This window comes from Nyctibius grandis, chromosome 6, assembly GCF_013368605.1.
Source record: "Nyctibius grandis isolate bNycGra1 chromosome 6, bNycGra1.pri, whole genome shotgun sequence".
In the NCBI taxonomy this organism is placed as follows: domain Eukaryota; kingdom Metazoa; phylum Chordata; class Aves; order Nyctibiiformes; family Nyctibiidae; genus Nyctibius; species Nyctibius grandis.
The window spans coordinates 53,701,598-53,726,087 of record NC_090663.1 but is presented as its reverse complement, the minus strand read 5'-3'; the positions used below and the strand labels follow the sequence as shown (position 1 = coordinate 53,726,087).

General features: G+C 44.8%; 2 protein-coding genes across 2 annotated transcripts in view; one reads left to right on the top strand and one right to left on the bottom strand.

Moving 5' to 3' along the window:
* The window catches only part of POLR2B (RNA polymerase II subunit B), a 20,568-nt gene extending 6,264 nt beyond the window's left edge, over positions 1-14,304 (bottom strand). The window contains exons 1-16 of the mRNA XM_068402713.1: positions 14,173-14,304; positions 13,814-13,886; positions 11,941-12,091; positions 8,452-8,564; positions 7,967-8,186; positions 6,875-7,033; positions 5,647-5,811; positions 4,913-5,109; positions 4,049-4,168; positions 3,468-3,654; positions 2,238-2,381; positions 1,815-1,954; positions 1,578-1,689; positions 924-1,078; positions 470-668; positions 192-360 (exon numbers count right to left, since the gene is read on the bottom strand). Coding sequence (XP_068258814.1) covers positions 192-360; positions 470-668; positions 924-1,078; positions 1,578-1,689; positions 1,815-1,954; positions 2,238-2,381; positions 3,468-3,654; positions 4,049-4,168; positions 4,913-5,109; positions 5,647-5,811; positions 6,875-7,033; positions 7,967-8,186; positions 8,452-8,564; positions 11,941-12,091; positions 13,814-13,886; positions 14,173-14,191 — 2,323 coding nt within the window. The 5' untranslated portion in view covers positions 14,192-14,304. The remainder of the gene's footprint in view (positions 1-191; positions 361-469; positions 669-923; positions 1,079-1,577; positions 1,690-1,814; positions 1,955-2,237; positions 2,382-3,467; positions 3,655-4,048; positions 4,169-4,912; positions 5,110-5,646; positions 5,812-6,874; positions 7,034-7,966; positions 8,187-8,451; positions 8,565-11,940; positions 12,092-13,813; positions 13,887-14,172) is intronic.
* Positions 14,190-24,490, top strand: NOA1 (nitric oxide associated 1). Its single transcript, XM_068402716.1, is given in 9 exon segments — positions 14,190-14,291; positions 14,294-14,398; positions 14,401-15,370; positions 16,077-16,241; positions 17,105-17,301; positions 19,692-19,823; positions 21,924-22,040; positions 22,877-22,994; positions 23,584-24,490. Coding segments are annotated over 9 exon segments (2,112 nt in total). The 3' UTR covers positions 23,790-24,490.

Here is a 24,490-nt window from a genome sequence, read left to right as displayed (position 1 = left end):
GATAAAGTAGTTTCAGCTGCAACACTAGCAATGTAGTTTTTGCAGTCTAGGTGTCAAGCTACAAGTTAACATTTAACCTGTAATTTTTAAATTACACACATTTGCTAAATATTCAGGTCCCACAACATTTGTGACATAGTCTAAACAAAACAGTACTATTTTTGTTTAACAAACATTAACTGACAACATACCTGCTGGTAACTCTCTAAATCGCAAGTACTCCATGGAGCGTGTTGTTACAAGGGGCTTCTGAGGATAATACAACACATGTGCCAGCGTATCCATACGAACATGAAAGTTTGTAATGTAAACTCCCATAGCCTGTTTACCCATAGCAGACTGGTATGTGTTCCTGGGAGACTAGACAGACAAGGAAAGACTGGTATATATGTACATAAAGCTCTTTACACATACACCTGTGGGTTTTCTATCAACTTTAAAAGCAGGATGTCAGACGTGATGCACTGACCTGGTTGTGATCAGGGAAAGGGATAATAGATGCACATACTCCCAGGATCATGGATGGGTGAATCTCACAGTGTGTGTATGTTGAACAATATGCCACACCTTTCTCTTGCAAGTCATCTGGAGTCATTGCCAGCATCACAGTCTCTTCTTCCAGTGTATCAATGTACTCTACTACACCACTGGCCACAAGATCCTGCCAACTGAATAACCAAGGTCTGAAATACTCAACTAACAGATAAAAAAGGTCTCTTCAGCAGTAACAAGAAGGAGAACTTCCCTGGCTTATTATTACTACCACTGCCTTAGTGTGGTAAAAAAATTAATTAAGCTAGCAGGCAGAGAAAGCATCTTTGTTGCACAAAGCTTTAAACATTTCTCTCTCCAATCTGGGGGAAGTTGCAGCTTCCAAGATGGAAAATTAAGACATTCAGTTGAATTTCAGGAACATATCTCACCTGTAATTGTTATACTCTCGTTCTTTCAGTTGGTCAATATGCCTTTTCTTCAACAGCAATTTCTGTTTTTCCACAATTAAAAGGGGTCGACAAATTCTGCCTGCATCAGTATAGATGCGGATTTCTCGCTCACGAATATCCCTAATCATCGAGACCTGGACAAGAAAGCAGCACACCATGACTACAAAGTCTCAGCCTGGAATCAAAATTACAGAACACAAAACGGGATAACAAAATTCCCTAAAGCAAAGACCTTACAGGTGCTATCAGCAGCACAGAACAAACATTAATGCTCCTACAAACAGAAGCATTTCAAGAGACTATCTTCAACTGTTTTTTGCAACTGGATCCTCTTTTTAAAAAAAAAACACACAACAAAAACCAAACCAAAACAAACCCACAATAAAAAAAACCAAACAAAAACCAAACCCACAACCAAACAACAAACCACACACAATATCGAACAAACAAAAAAACACTACCCCAAAAAGCACCAAACCCCAAAAAACTCCCAAAACAAAAAACCCCAAGCAACGTGAAGTATGTTCAGAAAGAGAGTTGCAAATAATGCTAGTTGGAGCTTGCAAAGTAGTATCAAGGCATTATCCTCGCTCATCTAAGAAGACACTCAAACTCTAGATGTAAAATTTATACCTCCGACACAATGATGTCCATCTGACGACGGAGCTTCCTTAGGGTATTCATGAGCTGCTCTGGATCTTTGTGTATTCCTACCCAGCAGCCGTTAACAAAGATCTTGGTAGCACTAGAAAGAGGGAAAAACAAACAAACAAATAAATAAATAAATAAAACTATCACAAAACCAAACCCTTTAAGTGTTGTGTAGGATAAAAAGCTTAAGTCTGTTTAAGCAGTTTAATTTGCACATACTCAGCTATTGCTGCTGGAGATATTTCTTCCAGGTTTTCCATACTCCACTCTTCCAAGAATTCCAAAATCGGGGATGGCTGAGACCCCACAGAAATGTAAGCCATCAGGGCTAAGTTCTTCACAAGTCCTACTGCATGACCCTAATAGAAACACAAAGTTAACTTGCATTTCCAAATCAAGAGATTCCCCCAAGAAGATCCAAGAACTTAAACTTCGAGTCCTTAAGGAACTGGACACAAAACATGCTATTTACTGTATTAACTTCTACCATTCAACTAGAGAGTTAGCTATAAAGCTAAATATTCATGTCAGCATTTCAAAAAAAGTGCAAGTGATCACCACAAGTGCCATGGCTATAAAACGACAAGCGGATAAAAGCAGTTAGGCATCAGTAAGTACTGACATAAACATTACTTTCATTACCTCTGGAGTCTCAGCAGGGCAAACCATTCCCCACAGGGTATTGTGCAGCTGTCTGGGCTTTGCTAGTTTACCATCTCTACCAATTGGAGAATTCAGGCGTCTCAGATGGGAAAGCGTAGATGCAAAAGTCAGGCGGTTCAACACCTGCACATAGTAAGGAATTCAGTTAGTCAAAGCTTCTTAAGTGTGTTGTTGACAGGCATCATGATACATTAGAGCTAAGGATCAATGCCTTCTAGAAATGCTGTACTTCAAAAGAACTAAAAATAGCTCTGATTTTTGTTAGCTATATTTTTTAGTTCACCTCCATTAATCTTAGACTAGGTTAAAGATGGTTTTTGTAGTATAGCTTACTCTGATCAGGCAACTAGAATGACTGATACTTGTAAAAATACTTTTTAAGCTTCGTTTTCAACAGGAGGGTTTGCCAGTACAATGACAAAGATATCTTTTCGAACTTAGTTTAAAAAACTAAGACGACTTAGTTATCAGGAGCAAATCAGCATTTACATTCTTTACAGAGTTTGCTTAAGACTTCTCAAAAACTTAAGAAAATTTAATTTTACAGCCTGAAATGTGAGCATTTATTTAAAAAGCAAACAAGCCCCTCATACACATACACCAACAACACACCATCCAGGGACAGCTACCATCTTCGCCCCTTTCCTAACTTTGCTTTAGCCAAAATACGATCTCACCAGGGCTCCAGACAACAAAACGTGCTGGCATTTAAAAACCGTCACCTCTTTCCTGTTTCCACCTTTATGAGAAACAAGCTCAAATAAGCATTGCTCTGGGCTAATAAAGTCAGTGCTCTTCTGAATACATAACTGTTATATTACAAGGTGTCACTCACATTTCTTTAGCCACCTGTGAAGCACTGGAAGTATTAAAGGAAAGAAATCCATCTCCGTAAAGATTCCCTGGCACTAGGACTTGACCAGACACACAAGCATATGCTCTAACACAAAAAGTCTTTACAAGAGTTACACCAACTGTTGAGCAGTGAACACAATAACTAAAACCAAAACCAAACAACAACAAAAAAAACCCAAACCCCACATCAAACTCAGCTATTTTGATCATCTGTTTCAGCTATGGAAGTTTTCTTTTAAAGATGGTTCTGTTTAACATACAACATGCATGGCTGCCAAGCAATGTTAAACTCTTCCATGATACAGTTTTACGTAAACCTGATAAACACTACCATGCCTTATTCAGCTATTGTACCTGAGATACTCCTGCTCTGGCCTGATGAGCTTTCTTCTGGTCACCCCAGTTTCCAGTTGCCAATGAATACTTCAAACCATCTGAAATAATTCTTGTTTTAATTGCCAGTTCCAAGTTGAAATCCTTCCCTCTGTCAATAAACTTTTGTGCATATATTCTCACTTCCTTCAGCAAATTCTTAAACATTCTGTAGAAGATGCCAAGAAACATGATTAAATAGTACTGCAGAAATTCAGCCTACCCAGCACTACTTGGGAAAAAAAGTCACTGGCCTTCTGAACAGAAGTAAGTGATTTGTAACTAAAGGGAGGCAGGGGGAAAAAAACACACCAAATTAACCTGTTTGTGAACATGCAGAGTGCACAAAATATGCTGCAAAACAAGCTGATGCTAGCCATCTGCTATTAGAGGAAACTTACCCACTCCATGAAAAAGTCATAATCAGATACAGACTGTGCTGCCCAAGACCAGCTATCAGACACAACGGAATAGTCTGATAGAATACAATAGATTTAGAAGTATCGAGTTGGCAAGCCCCTACCATTAATTATCTCTGCAGAAAATGTATATATTATAGTTACCCTCTGAACAGGAAAGCTAACAGCGGCCCAGCAAGATCCAGCCTTTTGTTGCCATAATGATCTCTGTCATCAAGCTCTCTTCTTCCCAGTGCTGCCAGCAACAATCTATGAACCATATACCTAAGCAAATAAGATAGTTTCTATTTTAAACTGACAGCAGACATTCACAACAAAGATCACATGCTTTCACAGACAAATCAGTGAACTGTTTCCTAAAGGTTGTCCATTCTAGATCTTTAGAATACTGCTGTCCTAAAACAGACCTCTTCAGCATGTACGTCCTTAGAGGTGAATGACCCACTGAAAGTTCAGATAACTACAGAGAGAAGTTAATATTTACATCATGATGGCAATGCGTCTTCTGCTACATGTCTGTCCTGTACTGTAATATGGGCTATGTTTAAGCATGTGGCATCAGGTGTAAAATGGTAAGTCTCCTGATGCTATGGTTCACGTGCATACCAATAAGCAGTGATCAAGAGGATGCGCTAATAGTTTCAAAGAATGGGTCTACATTACAAACAGCTTACCAATAGTTATCTACACATTAGTTATCAACCTCTATATGTTGTCCATGCAATGTAATATCAAAAAGAGTCATTTATCACTATCGTCACCTCTAACTTAGGATCCAGAATATGTTGGAGGCTTGTCTTGTTCCAATTTTTTTCTATTTTATCGACATTTGCATTTTCTCAGCTATGAAAATACACCACTGCCCTGAAGTTTATCACTGAGTATCCAGAAGATTGAGGTTAAAAACAAACTTCCACTCAGTGCGTTCTTCCAATTATATACATATATGTGAATAAAATCTGTGTTCAGGGTCCATTTGCAGATGCATGACAGAAAATACTGACATACCCTAGAAAATAGGCCTTTTTGGTTTCACAGAAGTCACTGACACCAACATGCGGGAGCATTTCTTTCTGCAAGACTTCTTTAGCGTACTTGATTCTCTTTTCTTTGGTGACACCTGGCTTTGCACCTCTTGATCCAATGAAGTTTAGAGCAACATTTTGCTCCTGAATGACAAACGCTTCATCCAGAGAAGGTTTGACCTAATGCACAAAATACAGCAAAATCCTGTAGCATCCAGTGCCTGTTGGGGTTGAAGGAAACTATGCAGTAGTTTGCTGATGATTCTTTTCAGGAACTTCTAATTACTGATCCAGTTCTTCCTGGCTTTACTATATTAGCTCTTTCAAGAGCAGCAGAAAACAGCAATGGAGCACACAGGAAGCACACAAAAAATGGTTTAGACTTCAGAAAATAGTTCTCACTCAAGTACATTCTAGGCCTGTTGCTGCTTCAGGTATAAATTGGGATTTTACAATTAAAGTCAATGGCAGCAGGATAAGATCCTACCTTTCCGAATACATACTAATTCTTTAAAATCTCTATTGCACTTTGTTCACTTAAAATACTAATTCAAATAGGTTTAGGCAGAGAACTACCAACATTTCTAATAGACAACCCACAAAAATAATAAGTAATAAATTACAATTGGAAAATGAACAATACTTTGAATGATGATTAGCCATACCTACACATCACCAAATGTCAACCCAGGAAATAACTCATTTAACATATATTACCATTTCCATCATTTCTGGATCTTCAAAATCATATATGATGTGCTCTAAAATGTCCCTGTCGGACACAAAGCCTAAAGCACGAAAGACAATTATGATGGGGACTTCTTGTTTGATATATGGCAAAGTTGCTACAATGCGCTGACCAATAGCACTTTTCTTCGCACCCTGAAAAGATGAGGAAAAAACATACATTAGTCTTAAATGATCTTGCCTTTAAATAAAAATATCCCTCTGGACTTGGATGATACAGCATAAATGTATTTATTCAAGCACTACAGGAAACCATGACTTCTCAGCAGGCCAGCTAAGAAGCTATTCTGAAACCTTACTCCAGCAGTAACTTTTTTATTTTAAAAATACTTCTAACTTTAGAAGTCTGCAAAAACTTGGAAGGTTTTCGCTGATACAAAGGAATTAAATAATACCATTCATTCACTTGTATGCATCCTTTCTCTCCCCTTGCGTATTTGCAAAAAGCAATCCTATCCACCTTCAGCATTCCTTCTATCAGCTTAACTCCAGCTTTTCCAATCTACTGTGTGAGACTTCCCATTCTCACAATTATTCAAGTAGCTGCTCCCCCCTCCCAGAAAGAAACAAACACTGTGGGATGCAGAGGGACAACCACTCAAGCGTGCTCCAGCCATCAGGAGCGAGAGTGGTCCAAGGCTTCTATTAAAGTTACTCTTTGAACATGTTTGGGAATTTCCAAACATCAGTGCAATGGTAAATGAGTACTGACACCTTCTACTTTTGAAGTTATGAATAGCACTTATTTCCCCTCACAGATGGCACAATTACATGTTAAATATGAATAATATGTGGTCTGCAAAACACACCCAAACGCTAGCTTGGCTGTCAGCAAAGACAGGGCCCTTGCTCCTATTCTTGTCCTTTGTCAAAAAAACAGGAAACAGCTTGTTTAGATTTTCTAAGAATTCATTTACAGTAATTCTAAAATGTTTTTTCAGCCTCACCCTACAACCTGCCACAAACTGAGTCTCCTTTTCAGTCCTCAAATTATCTGTCACAGAGACAGGCACAATCTATGACAAAGGGAATATGTTTTCATTTAGTTTTACCTTCTTTATAACTTAGCATCAGAAGAAATTTCTTCTCAAAATTCTGAAAGTAAATGACATGAAGAGACAGGACAGTAATGAAACTCCTAAAACAATGTAATGTTAATGTAAGCCCCAGGGCAGGGGTTATTACGGCTTAGGCATACCTGCCCACCTCTGGCCAGCATGCTAACCCATATAGTACTTGTTGGTCGAGAGGAATTTTCCAGACAAGATCTACACTCTCCTGTGTAGGCATATTTTGAATCTTTCTTTGCAAACACATACACTGTGTTTGTAGCCATTTTCTCTTGAGCAATCAGAACCTGTGTAGAAACAAGAACACCAGTAAATAACTGACAAAAGGGCATGCTGAAAGTAACAAGCACAATGTGTTTCTACTACTCCTTCAGGTGCCTTAACTTTAAGAGCACTGCACAGCATGAAGTCAATTTGCCAAACTCAGTTGGATTATACTCTACATTTTAAAAATACGGTATTAAGCAAAACATGCACCTAGTTAAGACAGAATAACCAAAACAAAACACTCCATGAACACTGTTCTCTCTGATGTACTTACCACATCTGCTAGCTGTGCCAAGACATTTCTGTTAGCTTTAGGCACAACACTGATAAAGAAAGGATTTCACTATCTGTTTCCAAGGCCAACGCACTACACAGGCATTTAAATTTAAATGTCAGCTCCAATGGTCAAAGCCAGATTTATTTTTTTTTTCCCAAGAAGAAAAATACAATTATATTTCTTTTGCTGCATTTGCCCTGGTGTCAGTTACAAAAAAAAAAAAGGCAGTTTCATTGGTGAGGCACAAGCATGGAGAGGATATGATTTGCTAAAGCTGAATCCACAGCAATGGAGGGAAGAACCTATTCTTATAATAAAATGCATCTATACAGCTGTGAACAAACTGGAGGAGACCCCATGTGAAGAAGTGACTCATTTTAGAGTGCACACTGCTCTGCAATGTTGAAAACGGAAAGGAAAATATCTAGACTACTTAGTGGCATTCAATGCAAAACAGTTCGTGAAACTGAAGGGAAACATGCCTCAGAGAAGAAAAGGCGGCTTGAGAAAGTCCTAACAGAGGACTAAAAGCCCATCTTTCTACAAGATCACGAGCACCCACAGTAACTGTGATACACTGGAACACAAGTGCTTATGTTCCTGGCAAAACATATGGAAACATGTAACAGAACTTTCAGCGTCTGCAAAGAGGGCTGTGCAAGGTATAATCCCTTACCTTTTCTGATCCATTAATGATAAAGTACCCACCAGGATCAAGTGGGCATTCATTCAGTTCACAAAGATCACGGTCAGTTAAGCCATTCAACAAACAGTACGTTGAACGTAACATAATAGGAATTTTTCCTATAAAAGTTTTCTGATGCTGTGTCTGTAACTGATCCTCCCCTTCTTTGATAACTGTTTTAGTTATATCCACATACAAGGGGGCTGAATACCTACAGAATAAAAACACCATTATGTTACCTGCCAGTTACTACTCCAGATTGTACAGAAGAATAATGAATGCAGTTATTCAAGCACTCACTGGTAATATTGAGCATTATTACCAACCCATCATCTGGATTTAACAGCTAGACATCGAAATTTAAGTAGAGCAGCAATTATTACATTTTCAAGGCACTACTAAATTGAAAAGACTATCAATTAATAATGCAGAGCCAGTCCTTCCTTGTGCTTATTCACTACAGAATTTGTTCTTACGTAAGGTTTCTCAATCTGGCTTCATTGGGCATCATAGGTGAGGGTGCTCCATCTCTTTCCCAATGTGTAGGTTTGGAGAGATAGATTTGTTCAAACTTCAACAGATACCGGGGCTGGAAAACAAGAAGACATTTATCTGTAATGGAAGGAACATCCACTTCGGTTGTTCAAGAGTGGCCCTAGAGCTTAATACCCAATGCTGCCACATGTCCTCAGCTCAAGGTATGGAAACAATCCCTCTTCAGATGACTAGATAAAAAAAACACTCAAGAACTTTTCATAATTTCTAAACAACTCATTAATCAAAAAAAAAACCCAGAGGAAACTGAAGGGTCAAAACCATTGGTAAGAGAAGAATAAAGTACCCAAATAGGTCTTCTTCCTATAAAATTCAAAATCTGCCAAGCCAGTGAATATGCCTTACATATGCCTATTTACATATTTATTGTTTATGTAACTTTAGATAAAACTGCTAGTTTTATGATGCAAAAAGGTGAATCTGCTTCAACACATACAATGAGATAGCTGACATATCAAAAAAGGTGTGAGGTTTTGTAAAGCTTTGCTCCCATGCATAAACCATTAAATGTAATAGCTTTGTTTTAGTTCCACAGAAATCCTTTCACGTGTTACAGTGAAACCATGGGCATGAAACGACAGATATCATTCAGCAACAGAACAATTCACAGGATCTTCATTTTGCTCCAAAAGCCACTCACCCCTCAGAATCCTACTGCAATGAGATTTAGAGCATTCAGTTCACTTACACCAAAAGCCTTGCATTTAAAATAAAGGGGTAGAAGTTTTAAAACAATACTCTTCTCAAAGTGCATTTGTGTATCTGGTAGAGGGAGCTAAAACTTAAAACAAGCAGTTACACAACAGTAACTTTGTTCAAGTGTTTCATATGTGTTGTCTCAGTCCTGGTGCACAAGCATACCAAGGCAACTCGGCTCTTGGCCTCCTTGCATGCAAAAGGACCTAGAGATGAGCCACTCTACTCAGAAAGCGATCCTTCACAGACCAAAGTCCAGGGGGGTAGAGAAATGTAAGCAAATCATCAGACCTTCATGTATACAAGTTGCCATCCAGAGGGACCTTGACAGGCTTGAGAAGTGGGCACATGAGAACCTATGAAGTTCAACAAGGCCAAGTGCAAGGTCCTGCATGTAAGTCAGGGCAATCCCAAGCACAAATACAGGCTGGGCAAAGAATGGATTCAAAGCAGACCTGAGGAGAAGGAATTGGGGGTGATGGTTGATGAGAAACTCAACATGAGCAGGCAGTGTGTGCTTGCAGCCCAGGAGGCCAACCATATGCTGGGCTGCATCAAAAGCAGCGTGGCCAGCAGGTCGAGGGAGGTGATTCTGCCCCTTTACTCCACTCTCGTGAGACCCCACCTGGAGTACTGCGTTCAGTTCTGGGTGCCCCAACATACAAAGGACATGGAGCTGTTGGAGCGAGTCCAGAGGAGGGCCACGAAGATGATCAGAGGGCTGGAGCACCTCTTATGAAGACAGGCTGAGAGAGTTGGGGTTGTTCAGCCTGCAGAAGAGGAGGCTCTGGGGAGACCTTATAGCAGCCTTCCAGTACCTGAAGGGGGCCTACAGGAAAGCGGGAGAGGGTCTTTTTACAAGGGCATGTAGTGATAGGACGAGGGGTAATGGTTTTAAACTGGAAGAGGGAAGATTTCCATTAGCTATTAGGAAGAAATGCTTTACTATGAGGGTGGTGAGATACTGGAACAGGTTGCCCAGAGCAGTTGTGGATGCCCCCTCCCTGGAAGTGCTCAAGGCCAGGTTGGATGGGGCTCTGAGCAACCTGGTCTAGTGGAAAGGTGTCCCTGCCCATGGGAGGGGGGTTGGAACTACATGATCTTTAAGGTCCCTTCCAACCCAAACCATTCTATTATTCTATGAAGTTGAAAGACTTACTGCCTTACAACCTGAAAACAATCTGATTTTAAAAAAGCACAAAAGCTTCCTACAACAGTAGGTGGCAGAACCTTGTTGGCAAACATCTTGCAGGTCAATAAAATCCTCTCAATTCTTACCCAAAGAAACACCCTTTTCCTGGATTTGTAGCAGCAGCCATGTATAGTACCAAGTTTCCCAAGTTCTCATGGAAGCACTTTCAAGAACACATTCATCATAATTCCTGTCTCTGAGCATGGTTGTTAAACCCTCTGATGTGCTCTAAATTGCCCAAATTGCCTTCAAAATTTGAGGCAGAGAAGCGGAGGGAGAAAGAAACAAAAAGTCAAATTAGTCAAATGCACTCAGTCTCCTTAAATTAATCCAGTATCTTCAAATGAGGCAAGAAGTTGCCTGCAAGTGACTCTGAAGGAAAAAGCAAGTTTCCTTTTTCTCATATCTAGATCTATATCTATTCCTAAAAACTTTAATTTGGCAAGTAAAAATAAGAAATTAACCTCTCTGACTTGAGAAAGCAAAATACTAGCTTTTGGGCAAAAAGAAGCCAGGCAGATACCACACTTGCCATCTGAACCTTAACCACGTACAGCATACATAGCAATGCAGAACTGCACAGCTAGAGGTTCGGCAATAATATACATAGAATAACAGAAGAAACATTAAGGAGAATTGTAGTGAGATAAATATTTATGAACTTTGTCTAAGACACTAAAAGAAATGCCAGTTATTGTCTCTACAGCATAATTGCCTGCAAAAAATGTAAAGGAACAGTCAAAACGTGTAACAAATTAAACGCTCGGGTGTCCTAAAGTTCGTTTAAATTTCTACAGGGAAGCAGCAAGGTAGTGACTGATAGCAGGGGAACGGATCATCACTATTTGCACTGATGGAACAGGGATCACACTACATGAGGGACACAGATGAAAGCACCACAGCCCCTGTAGAAGATGCACACTCATTGCAGAAAAGCCATCAGGCAGCGCAGACCTTAGATAATCTGATCTCCTTTGGAACACGGAAGATGATGCGCAATGGCACCCTTTGAAAACCTGGACCTAACTTCAGCCGAAGAAAGCTAACAAGGAACTTTTCAGCCATAAACCTTTCTTGCCATGGTAAAGCTACTGAAAAGCAAAAAGCCACTAAAACATGGTTTGCTTTTGGCTACCTGACTTGCTTTACTACATCCCTGTCAGTGCAGTTTTGTACAGTAACTGACAACATGAGCTGCAGCAGCCAATTGTTCTTGGTCATTACTCAACTCAACTAACAACTTAACCAGCAGGAGAGAGCAACCTCTATAGGAGAGGGAAGTTCGATTCCATAGATAACAAAGCTCTTGCATGTGTTTCTCAGCCATATACCTGATCAGCTGGAAATCTGGCCACGTACCTCACAGACTCCAAAGAGTTCATACTTCTGTCCTATTGACTGCATGAGCAGTGTCATAACTCAAGATATATTTCCATCTGTTGAGATGGGGGCTGAATAAAACCCACCTAAAATCATTCTGCATTGTAAAAACACACCACCTCTGCCAAGGGTCTCCACTTACCGGCTCTTCCACTTCTCCTGTGGCATGCTGGGCTTCAGCTTGTAAATCAATTGGTGGAGCATCTTCAACAATTCTCTGCACAGACATCTGAATAAACTCATCAAAAGAATCCAACTGCTGCCGGACTAAACCTTTTTCATCAAAATAGGAGCTAAAAAAAAAGTGCATTAATGAACAAGAGATCTTAATTCATGTACTTTATGCATCAACAAGCTTAAGATGCATTTACTCCAAAACCTTCAAAAGCCATGAAATACAGTCCAGAATCAAACACATTCACTTTTCCCAAGGCATGAGTTTAAAACACTGATGATCAAAAATGCTAAACAACTCTAAGTGTCTGAAGGCACAGACACGACAAAGTGGCAGACTTGCTGCCACCTCTTGGCTAACCCATGACTGTACACACAGCCTACCTTAAATTACAAGGGAAACATGACTGAAACCTCAGTAAAAGTGGCTTCAGCTAAAGTTTTCAACAATGTATGTAAATTATTTTGCTTCAACTAATTTTCCAAGCTGCAGTAAACGGAGTTCATGCCCCTAAGTCAAGGTAACAGTTCTCAGAACTTTTCTTAGCTTGGATCCTCTCTGTTCCAGCCACACAGAAATTCCCAGCTTCACTCCTTCTCCAGATTTCCCTTAGCCTTTGTGTCACCCAGCTTTAACCCAGCACAACTTAACTGAAGAAATCAAAGCCTAAATTCGAAGCCCCATGTCCTAACTTTTAATGGGATGACCTAAACATGTCTGCTGCATGAGCTCCTGCCAGCAAGCTCCTCCACCTCACATTCCTGAAGCCTGCCAGGGAACCCACACTACCTCAGCTTCTGCCCCATCGCTGACAAGATCTCTAGAGAAAACTGGTAAGAACTACCTCATTACCAATAACCTCAGGCTTCCCCAAGAAGGGGAACACACCCTTGGCTATCATGCTCTTGCCACAGTGAGTCTTGCCAGCATAGTCTGCTATTGCACAAGGGGAAGACAAAGGGCAACCTGTATCACAGAACGGTTGAGGATGGAAGGGACCTCTGGAGGTCATCTTGACCTATTGCCCCCTCAAGCAGAGCCACCTAGAACTGACTGCCCAAGACCATGTCTAGACAGTTTTTGAATACCACCAACGACAGAGACTCCACAACCTCTCTGGGCAACCTGTGCCAGTGCTCAGTCACCCTCACATTAAAAAAAGCGTTTCTTCATATGGAGTGAGGTGCAGCCTCAGCTGAAGGACTTGCATCAGTTACCTTCCATCTGACTGAATGCAAAGGTAGCACTCTTCACTTGGCTGCAAAAGAAAGGACCTCCTTCTGCCTCCAAAGTTTCTCATCTCTACCTGCCATCCAAACTGCCTGTGGGACCACCCCCGCAGTTCTACTGTTCTGTTTGCAACTACAGCTCTAAAACACCAGTCATATACATTTTATGAATGATGCAATTAGCAACAGAAACACTTTTTACTCAGTTCCACACAGCATCCCACTTCCTACGAGTCACAAGAAGCTGCAGGTCCTGGATGTTCATGTCTTGCTAGAAAAACACTAATATGGTAAAATAGCCAAGAACCGATTTCCTAATGCCAGCATCAGCTGTGAGAGTAGTGGGCTAAATCATGTGCTTGATATGGAATTAAAATCACTTCTTACTTCATTCAAAACAGCATACACCCCTGGGGGTCATCAGGGCCTCTTAATCCCTAATGACAACCCTGCTGCTTCTGCTTAAAGTCCTTCTGCTCTCAAAGCGACACGTTCAGCATGACCAAGCTTGCAGCTTCCGTGACGCACTGATAGCAAACCGGGGGTCACCCGTAAGACCAAGAGCACGTACACTGAAGCGTTAAGAAAAGTGAGTTTTTATAAAAAGTCACCTAATAACGATCCAGCAGGCTTCTTGCCACAGGTCGGGGGTGATCTCATCATCGTCTTCATCATACTGCATATCTGCCGGGGGAGCACAACACGTGAGCCAGGCTCCGGCCACCGCGGTGCCCCTGCCCGCCTGCTGCAGGGGTGGGGGCCGGCACACGGCGGGCGGAGGGACCCGCCGGCACCCCAGAAGCGCCGCTGCCGCCCGAGGGCCGCAGGACGGCGCGGGAGACCCCACAGTACCCCTCACCTCACCCCGCCGCGGCCTTCCGCGGGTGCCCGCGGCCCCCCTGCCCGCCTCGCCCGCCCGAACCGGGGAAAAGGCCCAGCGGGGCACGGCCTGCGGCGGCGGCACCCTCACCTTCATCCGCGTCGTACATGATGGCGGTAGGAAGAGCCGCGGGCGGCGGCGGCCGAGAGGGGAGCGCGGAGGGCAGCTGGGCCCGACACCGACCGCCCGGACGAGGGGCGGGAAGGGAGGAGCGGCGGAACGGCGTCGGCGCGGCGCCTGCGCACACTGCGCGCGCCGTCTTCCAGGAGGCGGGGGGGGGGGGGGGTGCGCGCATGCGCGGCTGCTAAGCCCCGTCCTCCTGCGTCGCGCCGCAGCGGTGCTGCCGCCGCCATGCACCGCCTGGCCCCGACGGTCCTGGCCCGCCTGGCCCGCGCCCGGCCCTGGGCCCCGGTACCGCGGCGCGGGGCAAACACTAGCGGCGAGGAGGAGCTGTTTGTCTTCCCCGAGTATGAGCCGGAGCCGAGCGAGGCGGCGGCAGCGGCAGCGCCCCGTCAGGCGCGGGAGCCGGAGCGAGGCAGGGAGCGGTGGGAGCGGGCGCCGGTGGTGGCAGTGGCGGGGCGGTCCGACCCCTCGGTGCCGCTGAGCGGCGTGAGCTGCTCGGGCTGCGGGGCCGAGCTGCAGTGTTGCGACGGCGCGGCGCCGGGCTTCGTGCCGGCAGAGAAGTACCGGAGCCTGTCGGAAGGCCCGGCCGGCGCGGCGGGGCTGCGGGGCGCCGTGTGCCAGCGCTGCTGGCTGCTGGCGCACCACGGCCGGGCCCTGCGGCTGCAGCTGCCGCCCGAGCAGCACCGCCTGGTCGTGAGCGCCGCCCTGCGCCGCCCGCCGCGCCACGGCCGCGGCCCGCTCCTCCTCTACATCCTCGACGTGCTGGAGCTGCCCGACCCGGTGCTGCGCCAGCTGCCGGGGCTGCTGGGCCCCGATGTCCCCGTCGCCGGGCTGCTGGTGGTGGGCAACAAGGTAGACCTGCTGCCCGCCGACTCCCCCGGGCACCTGGGGCGGCTGCGGCAGCAGGTGGCGGCAGCCTGCGCCCAGGCCGGCCTGCGCGAGGTCCCGCTGGTGGACGTCCGCCTGGTGAGTGCCAAGACGGGCTTCGGGCTGGAAGGGCTGGTGAGCCGGCTGCAGCGCTCATGGAGGTGCGCCGGTGACGTCTACCTGCTGGGAGCCACCAACTCGGGCAAGTCGACACTCTTCAACACCCTTCTGCACTCCGACTACTGCAAGTCCCGCGCCCCCGACGCCGTGGACAGGGCCACTGTCTCCCCCTGGCCAGGTTAGGGGCACCACTCTCCATTGCAGCAGGGGTCGCATGCTCAGGCCAGCTAGCCCCAGGCTTCCTGCGAGGCTACCCTTGGCCACCCCTGGGGCAGAGGCACCAGTCACCAAATGGGTGCCCACCACCACAAAGTATTGCCATTGTGGGCAGCAAGCTCCAGTGCTGCACCATGCTTTGAATTGTCACGTTCCTCAGGGCAGCAAGGGTGGGAGGCGTGCGCAGAGGGTGTGGTGTGTCTTGTAGCAGTAAGGGGGCTGGTAAACCTGAGCCGGCCTGCGTGCTCCCCTGCCAGTGGGGATGGTACCCACTCTGCCTGCCTTGCCATCTCCATATCAGCACGGGGTGCCCTCTAGTCTGGGAGGTGGACTGGTGAGCATCTGTAAAACAATCGCAGGCCAAACCAAGCTGCCTGGAGGTGGGACTTCCTTGAGGTGTATTAAGTCAGTCTTGGCACCACTTGGCTTTGAGACCTGTTTCATCAAACCATAGGTGAGAGCAGGTTTCAAGCAATTGGATGCATTGTTTCCACTGCCCAGGCTGGGGAGGCTAATACTTTATGGGAGCAGTGGTAGTTCCACCTCCAACTTTGTGTTAAGGGGTTTCACCCAGGAGTTAGAGAAACAATTTTTGTTTTTTTCTTGTTTCTCAGAGCTTGAATGTGTTAGGTAGTCAGAGGCCCAAATGTACCTTCTGTTTTTTCCAGGAACAACACTGAACTTGTTGAAATTTCCAATTATTAATCCTACATGTGACAGGATATTCCGAAGGCAGGAGCGGCTGAGAGAGGAGGCAACAAAAACAGAAGATCAGCTAAGCAGTGAAGAGAAAAAGTACCTTAATCACCTTAAAAAGCAAGGTTACTTAGTGGGTGAGTATTACCTGAGTAAAGGTATTGCCCCTCTGCCCCCATGAAAATACTGCATTACACAAAGGACTGTTAACTCCTTAATTTGCTGTAGAATCCGTCTGGTTTTGGCAAGTAATTTCTTCCCACTCTGAAAGAACTCCTTTCCATTTAATTATGGGAAGAACATGCTATCTGTAGTAGCAATAAAAAAATTCCAAACTTGCATTCAAGTTACTTTGACCAGTTTTTGTTCCCTGAGTAATGGGTGCAAGACCTCTAGCTCCTCTGTAAGTAGCAGCATTAGTATGTCTTCCGAGTACTTATTTTTTAGCTCTTGTAGTAGCATTGCAGAGGTTTCCTGTGTGCAGTGCACCTCCCATCAGCATTTGCTGACCTAGTTCGGATAGCTTAATAGTTTACAATGATATTGCATTATAGGCCATCTCTCATTCCCAAAGGAAGAAAACATGTTTCATTTTTAAATAATCACATTTTGGCTAGAGGCCTGTGCATCATTTTAGCATGCATCCAAAAGAGAGGTTGCCAGAAGATAACTCCGATTTTCAAATAATTTTGTGTTTGACAGTCTAAGGCACTGAAAAAAGAAGGCAGCCTGCTGTACTGTAAAAATGGAAGTAATGGAATGTCTGTGATCTGGTCCCTGCTAAGGTTTTGGGGCTTGAGGAGTGCTAAGCAAGAATTATAGAAGGGATTTCTTAGCGTCTTGGCTTTTGAACACACAGATTTCTAGCCATATAGCATCTTTATCACCTTTATGTTACTAATGTGCATCTCTTTTTTAAGCAAGGGAAGGGACAGACGTCCAATTGAAGGAAAGGCAAGTTAATAAATTAATTACCAGGAAACTTTTCATTTTAATGCAGGAAGAGTTGGAAGAACATTTCAACGGCAAAAGCCTAGCCAGGTGATTGACTTTGACCCTGACGTGCTCTCCTACAGCATAGATGAAGATCCTAGACATTCCCCTAGGCAACGTGAGGAAAGGGAGGAGTTCACGTACAACGAAGTGAAGGATGCTCGCTGGTGTTTTGACACGCCAGGGATTGTAAAGGAAAACTGTGTAGGTACTCTGTGGTGCTGTGGTTTGGCATGCCAGGGTGGCAGGGTTTGGGAGGACTGTTCTGCTTTAGCTGTGCATGTGGGAGAGTATTTCTGCTGCAGTCCTGGGATTAGGATTCTTTTGGTTTGGGCAATTGTCTTAAAATATGGTTTGTATTTACTTGGGAAGGGTTTGTTGTGTTAACGCTGTTGCATAGTGCATACTGTGATCTTTCCAAAGGAACTGTATGACTGCATCATCAAACTTTCTTAACATGTAAATGAAGAGAGGTAAGCAATAGTGCTATAAGCAAGTTTATACCAGCATCAGCCAATGAAATCTGCACTTTTTTAGCTCTACCAGCCTACTGAAGAAGGTGGAGTTTAGGGGAATAACCAGTGTTGTGTGACTGAACCAAATCTTTGAGAAAGCATTCTCCTGAAGCTAACAGGATCTGCAGCGTTCCCATTAATAGCTCCAATACGTCAGGCCTCCCTCAGTGTTTCAGGAGAGCAGTGGCTCTGAAGCCAGTGCTGATACAGTGCACATGTCCGAAAAAGTTGTGTTTTGATCTTTGATGGCTTTGATATCTATGCAGAGCTGCAGGTCATCTTTTGGGGAAGATTAAAAAGTACAAGGAGATAGGAAAGTTCTGAAAATAACGAAGTGTAGGAACTGTACGGAGACTGCACAGCTGCAAGTGCAGATGCTGCTCTCATGAACACTAGAAAACTACTGGTTTTCTAGTAGGTGTGTTTGCCAGATCGTAACACGCTTTACTGTGGCACTTTGCTCTCTGATAACCTATGTAAAGACAGTCATCAGCTTAGAGACCTGGTTTGGTAACTGGAGATTGAATATGTTCTTCCCCTCTTCTTGAGCTGAATAAGTGTGGAGAACAAGTGGGCTTTCCTGCATCCAGAAATACTTGCTGCCGTTTATGATTTTGATTATCTTTGTTGTGCCTTTGGAGAGCTACATGCCAAGTTTCACATCAAATTTTGTTCCTGCAGTCAGTGTTCAATCTGACTGGAGGACAAGCAGAATGTCTATGTCGCAGATTTTGGCAGGAGAGAGTTCTAGTTATGAGCAGGTTTGGGTTTTTTTATTTTGGAAGAAGAGGGAAGGCAAGTGGCTGTTAGCATATGATGGAATTAAATTTTTGTCCTTATTCCTTGGAGGTTTGTTTTTAGCTGCTTCCTCGTGACTCCTTCCAAAGCCAAACTTCTGGAAAGCCTAGAAGAGGATTACTGATAACTCAAATTTTGGTTTAAGCATTGCCAAACACATCAGAAAACCTGCAGCTAGCAGGGCAAAGCCCTCGTCTTTTAGAATCGGTGTTGAAGGCTGCCCTGACTTTCAAGCTAAAGATTGTCTGCTTTTGAACATAGGAAGAGCATATGGGGTTCTGGCTGCACCACAGCCCTTGTTAGTTCAGTCTTTTAATGCTGAATTGAGGTTAATCCTCATGGCCAGACTGCTACAAACTTGTATTTGCACGGCTGTGGCATGCATGGGGGGCACAGTTGGCATCATTTCTGCTGTCAGTTCCCTGTGTTTAGGAAAGAGACACTGTCAACCTGGAGACTAGTTGTTTCCTTCAAGGCGCTGCTTCCTGAACTTCTGTGCCTGCACATTGTTTCATAGCAGGGTTTGAACAGCACTTCTCTAGAAAGTGATCAAACTGCTGTGGCTGCAGCACTGTTGGTTCAGTTGCTGACTTTTAGGTAGGCTTTGGGGTGGATCATTTCATTGAAACAAGTTAGCACCTAAACAGATGAGCCAGTTAAGTCAGGAGATGGAAAAGAAGAGGAAGGAGAGGAAGACAGGCAGCAGGAGGCATTTGGGAGCCCTCACAGAGGGGAGAGCTTGTTTCCCTGTGCTCAGGGTAGGGATCCGTGCTGTGTGGCAGGCTGGTCATCCTGGAGTTTGAGTAGTTTCACAGTGTGATCCAGCACAGTTCTCTCAGTGAGATATTTGAGACTAGCTTTGGTGCTAGTACTGATTAGGCCCTTTGCATCACTACCTAAGTGGAGTTAACTCGCATGTCATAGCCGAAGGTGGTCTCCAGTTCTGCACATGGCTGCACTCATGCTAAAGCACAGTAAGTCTTGTAAATGTTGGGTGAGCTTGTTCCAGCCAGACCCAGGATTCCTGAATCTGTGGTCCAACAGGCTGCTCGCAGCTGTTATACTTTGTTGTGGACCCTGCAATGCCATGGAGATTGGGGACATCCCTACCTCCTCCTGTTTCTCACTTATTGTGTGGACCCAAATTGAACTGTTCTTTTAGATGTTCTTCACACTGCTCTACTTGGTCTTTTTCCCTCTATCAATAGAATGCCGATACTAATTTCATTGTCCCCATTGAAACACCTGGAATGAGTTACAGCAGTACAATTTATTTCGCAGGTTTTAAATCTCCTGACAGAGAAAGAAGTAAAGCTGGTTTTGCCAACACATGCCATCGTTCCACGGACCTTCATTCTCAAGCCAGGAATGGTCTTGTTTTTAGCAGCCTTAGGACGCGTAGACTACTTACAGGTAAGGGAAGAAAGGATTTTGTGAGCAACTGCTTCATCTCTTATTATAGTACCAGATGGTAAAAGGCTTTCTGGGTAGCTTTCCCATACCCTTTCTTTGCTGCTTTTGAGATGATGAATCTGTTAATAAAGCACCGCATAAAGTCAAAACGCCTTGGAATGGAGAGTTGCAGTTGATAAGTTTGATACTTGTTACCAGCATGCAATATTTTATGTGTATAACGGTAACTGCTTTTGAATGCTGTCAAACACCTTCAGCTTAATGTGCTTCCCATAACATAGAAAAGCACAAGGCAGGGAGGGAGGGAGAGAGGAAGGAGAGTGCCAGAATTAACTGGGAAAATAGTTGGATTTCCTCACTTCTGTGTTTCATGAAAGCTGTCTGCCAAGAGATAAAAGCATGGGTGTTTTTCTTTCCTGACACAGACCTCTCTGAAGAATTCACCCAAGGAAGCAATTAAATGTACATGTATTTTAGTTTCTGTAAAAATATTTTTAAAAGGTGCTGTGTGTCCCCACTGCCAATTCCTTCCATTTATTAGAAATCCCATGCCATACACCTTTATAGGACTGTGTGGAGCTGACCTCCCATGATGTTTCCTCTGGAAGGGGTGCTTTCTTCCAGATATGGGTCCAGCACTTATGATAATGCCTTTCTCAGTAGTTTGCCCCATTTTGGGAAGGGCGTGTGTGTATGGCTATTCCTTTGTTTCAGTCAGCTTTCCAAGAAATGTTGACTTGGTACTTACTGAGGACACTCTTGACCTGCTGGAAGAAAACCAGAAAGTTGGAGGGGGTGAGATTCTGTAAGTAATAGTGTACCAGTATGGTAGGAGAGCTCCATCATAGTTTAGGTAAGAATCCAGAGCCTCATCCCAAAAAACAACTTGGCAGTACAGAGGAGTAATGCCTCAGAAAAAATGCTGTTTGTGAGGAGAGCAACCCAGCAGAAAAAAAACCTGTCTTTATCCATACTGTCTTGGGCAAAGTTCTCAGAAAAGAACTTCCTAGGCATGTTGGTTGGGCACTATCAGAGACTGAAGCAAGCACCTGGATTTGCATCCCTGACAAAGTAGGACAGCAATACAGATGACATCTTGCTGGCAGTAAACACCCTCCACAGAAATGCTGTGAGATCAGGCAGCCACAGGGCTGCTTTTTGTCATGAGGGATGACTTTTGTTCTGGGGAGTTGTAGAGAACACGTTGCTGGTGGTGGCAGCCTGGGGAACCTGAGGTCGGGGTGAAGAAGTGTCACACCATCTCCTGATGAGAGGATCAGACTCAGAGACCTGGCCAGTGCAGCAGGGCTAGCAGGTAGGCTTCATGCTATAAGCCTGTTCTCCATATAATGGTGCTCCTAGCAAGCTGAGCTGTGCACATTTAGGGCCCTACAGGTTCTCAGTATCTGTCTCAGTGCATTGCTGTATCAGTCTGGTGTGCCTACACCCTCCAGAGACCTTGAAGGAAGACAGTTTTGCTCAGATCAGATCTTTGATGAACTTGAAGGAACTGCTGCGCTTGGGTTTCCTTATTTAAGGCTGGTAGCAGTGTTTGTAGAGGTCTCTCCCGTCTCTAACCTTGTTTGCTCTGCATGCAAAAGTTATGAGAGTGTCTGCTGAAATTGCCCCACATTCAGTCTTTGCATAGCTTGACAGCAAGTTGGAACCAAGGATGGTTCGATGAGGAGTGCGTGTTAGAAATGTGAAGTGAAAGGAGAAGAAGCACCAGACAGAAGATGTCCATCACCTCTCGTGCTAAATAACCACACTGAGTTTGTGCTTGAGAATTAAACGAAAGCAAAGATATCTCTTGGATGATTTGCCTGAGCTGAGCAGATGAGGTGGCAGGGGATGTGATATTGGGGGTGCTTTGAGGCAGTATGGTGAAGCCGTGGGTGCTTCTCTCTTGGAAGCTCAGCTCTCCTGTTTTTATAAACCCTGGCTGCTCTGCAGTGACAGAGGCAAGGACTCCTCAGACAAGGAGGGGACATCAGTCAAACAGGTTTTCAACATGCAGGAAAGAAACGGAGCAGGAGAGGGCAATTCAGGGCTGCTTTTCTGTTATCATAAGTAATATCCTCCTCTTGTTATTTATTTCAGGGAGAAAAGTCTGCCTGGTTTTCTGTCGTGGCTTCTAACCTGTTGCCAGTCCACACTGCTACCCTGAGTAATGCAGATGCCATCTACGAGAAGCACGCTGGCCGAGAGTTACTAAAGGTAAGAAGAGGTGCTGTCATGGGCTCTTGGTTGCAGATAGGCAGGCCGTCCTGCCTGGTGAAGCGCTCTGTCTGGGGCACAATTGACGGGGAAAACCAGCACATGTCAGGAGTTTGGGACTTCTGCAGTGGATAAGTGGAGATCTGCAGTGTGGAGCAGTCTTGCACAGACTGCATAGCTACGGCTGTGTTAGGAGAGAGCACCTGAGATGATGCATTTTCAGCAGAGCTTCTGTTTCTAGCATTCATGCTAAGATTTGCAGTGCCCTGCTCTCTGATGCTTGGCTTTTCTTGAACAGCCTTAAAGTACAGGCAGCAACGGGGATATTTTCATGGCAAACTTCAGTCTGGGGTTTCGGAACAGATTGCAGTTGAAAAATGTACCTTTCTTATTCTTTCCCCGCTGGATCCTCTGCACATCCGTTCATCTTTTGGTGGTCTGACTGTTTCCTTGGTATTGCCACATACTGTGTAGCACTTGCAGATTGATGTGGGACAGGGGGAACTGTCCTTGTCCTGGCAGCTCCGTTCCTGTGCACATTGAGAACAAGTGCTGTCATTCATATCAAGGTGGCTGGCTTCAGCCACCGGCTGGGTCCTGCAGCGGGCACTCCATCTTTGCTCACCTCTGAGCTCCCACTGGATTGCTTTGGATGTGATCCTGATTCTGTTCTTGGCAAACCTGAAATAACTCGTGTAGGGTATTCAAGCCAGCTCTTATTTGACTAACAACAGTCTAATATATTTATTCCCACTTGTGCCTTGCTCGCCAGTTTAAGGTAGGAGTGCTGAAGCATCTCTTGACTGTTAAATCTTTTCTCCATGTTTTGATCTTAGGTTCCCATGGGTGGGGAAGAGCGAATGAAAGAGTTCCCCCCACTTGTCCCTCAGGACATTACACTGAAAGGAATTGGTACCAGTGAGGCAGTTGCAGATATCAAGCTTTCCTCTGCAGGTAATTTAATATTTCTTCATTAGTTTGCTTTGCAGGGTCTGCATCCTAGAAACATTGATGGGAAGAGGCCTCTGAAGGGATGAAGCTGTATGTCCTGCTCAGAGCAGGACTGTCACCAACACAAAATCAGGGCAGCCTTGACTTTGTCCAGCTGAGGCTTGGCAACCTCCAAGAATGGAGATTGACAGCCATGCTTGTACAGGATGACCACATTGGAATACTTTATGCTCTGGCTGCCATACAAGTTCCACAGCATCAGGAATGGCTGTGACATTGTCGGCTGTCCAGGTGAGATGGAAAGGGACACAGATTGGAAAGCTTTATTATTGTGGTTTTGGTAGTTCCCACCATCCCTCTTAAGTTCACCAGGAAAGAGCTGTGTCTGGGGAGAGTAAGATGTTGCTTTAGGTGCTGCCTGCTGTTGGGAAAGGGCTGGATATTACCTTTGAGCGTGGTTTCTCAAAGAAATCACACCTGGGTCGCTCAGGTTCTTAGCCAACATGGGAGGCACTGAGTTTGTGTCAGAACCCTCGTTCTGATCCTAGTGACTCGTCTCGCTGACGGTCTGTATTTTTTTTTGGCTGTGCAGGCTGGGTGGCAGTGACAGCTCACGCAGAAGAGAAATTGCTGCTCCGAGCCTATACGCCCAAGGGCACTGCGTTGGTGGTGCGGGAGCCTCCCCTTTTGCCGTACATCAGTTCCATCAGAGGGGCCCGGATCGCAGGCACTGCTGCCTACAGGACCAAAAAGCCTCCCTCCCTGGTGGAAAACCTGAAAACCACGGGGAAGAGATAGCACTTATCATCATCTGAGCAAGGCAAAAGACAGAAGAGCCTCTGGAGAACCTTGTTGCTTACTTGGACTCCCTTGAAAAGGCAGATGGGCACATTTTTGAAAGCAGGCCTGGGGGGAACTCCACAAGTCCACACCTGATCCAGCTGCTGAACTGCAGCCATTTTGAATGAGCTGAGTGACTGGTACTTTGCTGTGAAAGGCAGAACAGCTGCTCCCTGGGACCTGCCAGTATCTATGAGCAAATCGCTGTACCTGTTCCCTCTTGAGATACAGGATGGAAACTCACCTGCCTGCCCTGGGCTGGCTTTGCTGCTCATAGAGTAGGTCTTCTCTTGCAGACATGATACCGCAGGTCAGAAATCATCATGTTGTTCTTGGAGGCTCCACGGTGTTTCCAAAGTTGAAGGAGGGGGAGAGAGTGGGGAGGAGCAGGGAATTGCTCCGGTGTGGGTTTGACCCTCCTGGTGGCTGATAATAATTCAACATCAACCAAAAATTGACTCCTTTTAGTCCTTCAACATCTGGGGCAGACAAGGGAGTGCAGCACCCTGCTTTTGGGCGCAGGAAAGGTGAATTAATGAAAAGCAGGTCTGCTTGTATGCCTGAAGAGGAAACTTACGCAACTCACTGCTTTGGTTTAGTTTCTGTAGCTTGTGTAACGGTTTCTGAAACTGAGGGTGCAGAATAAAACTTTTCAAACA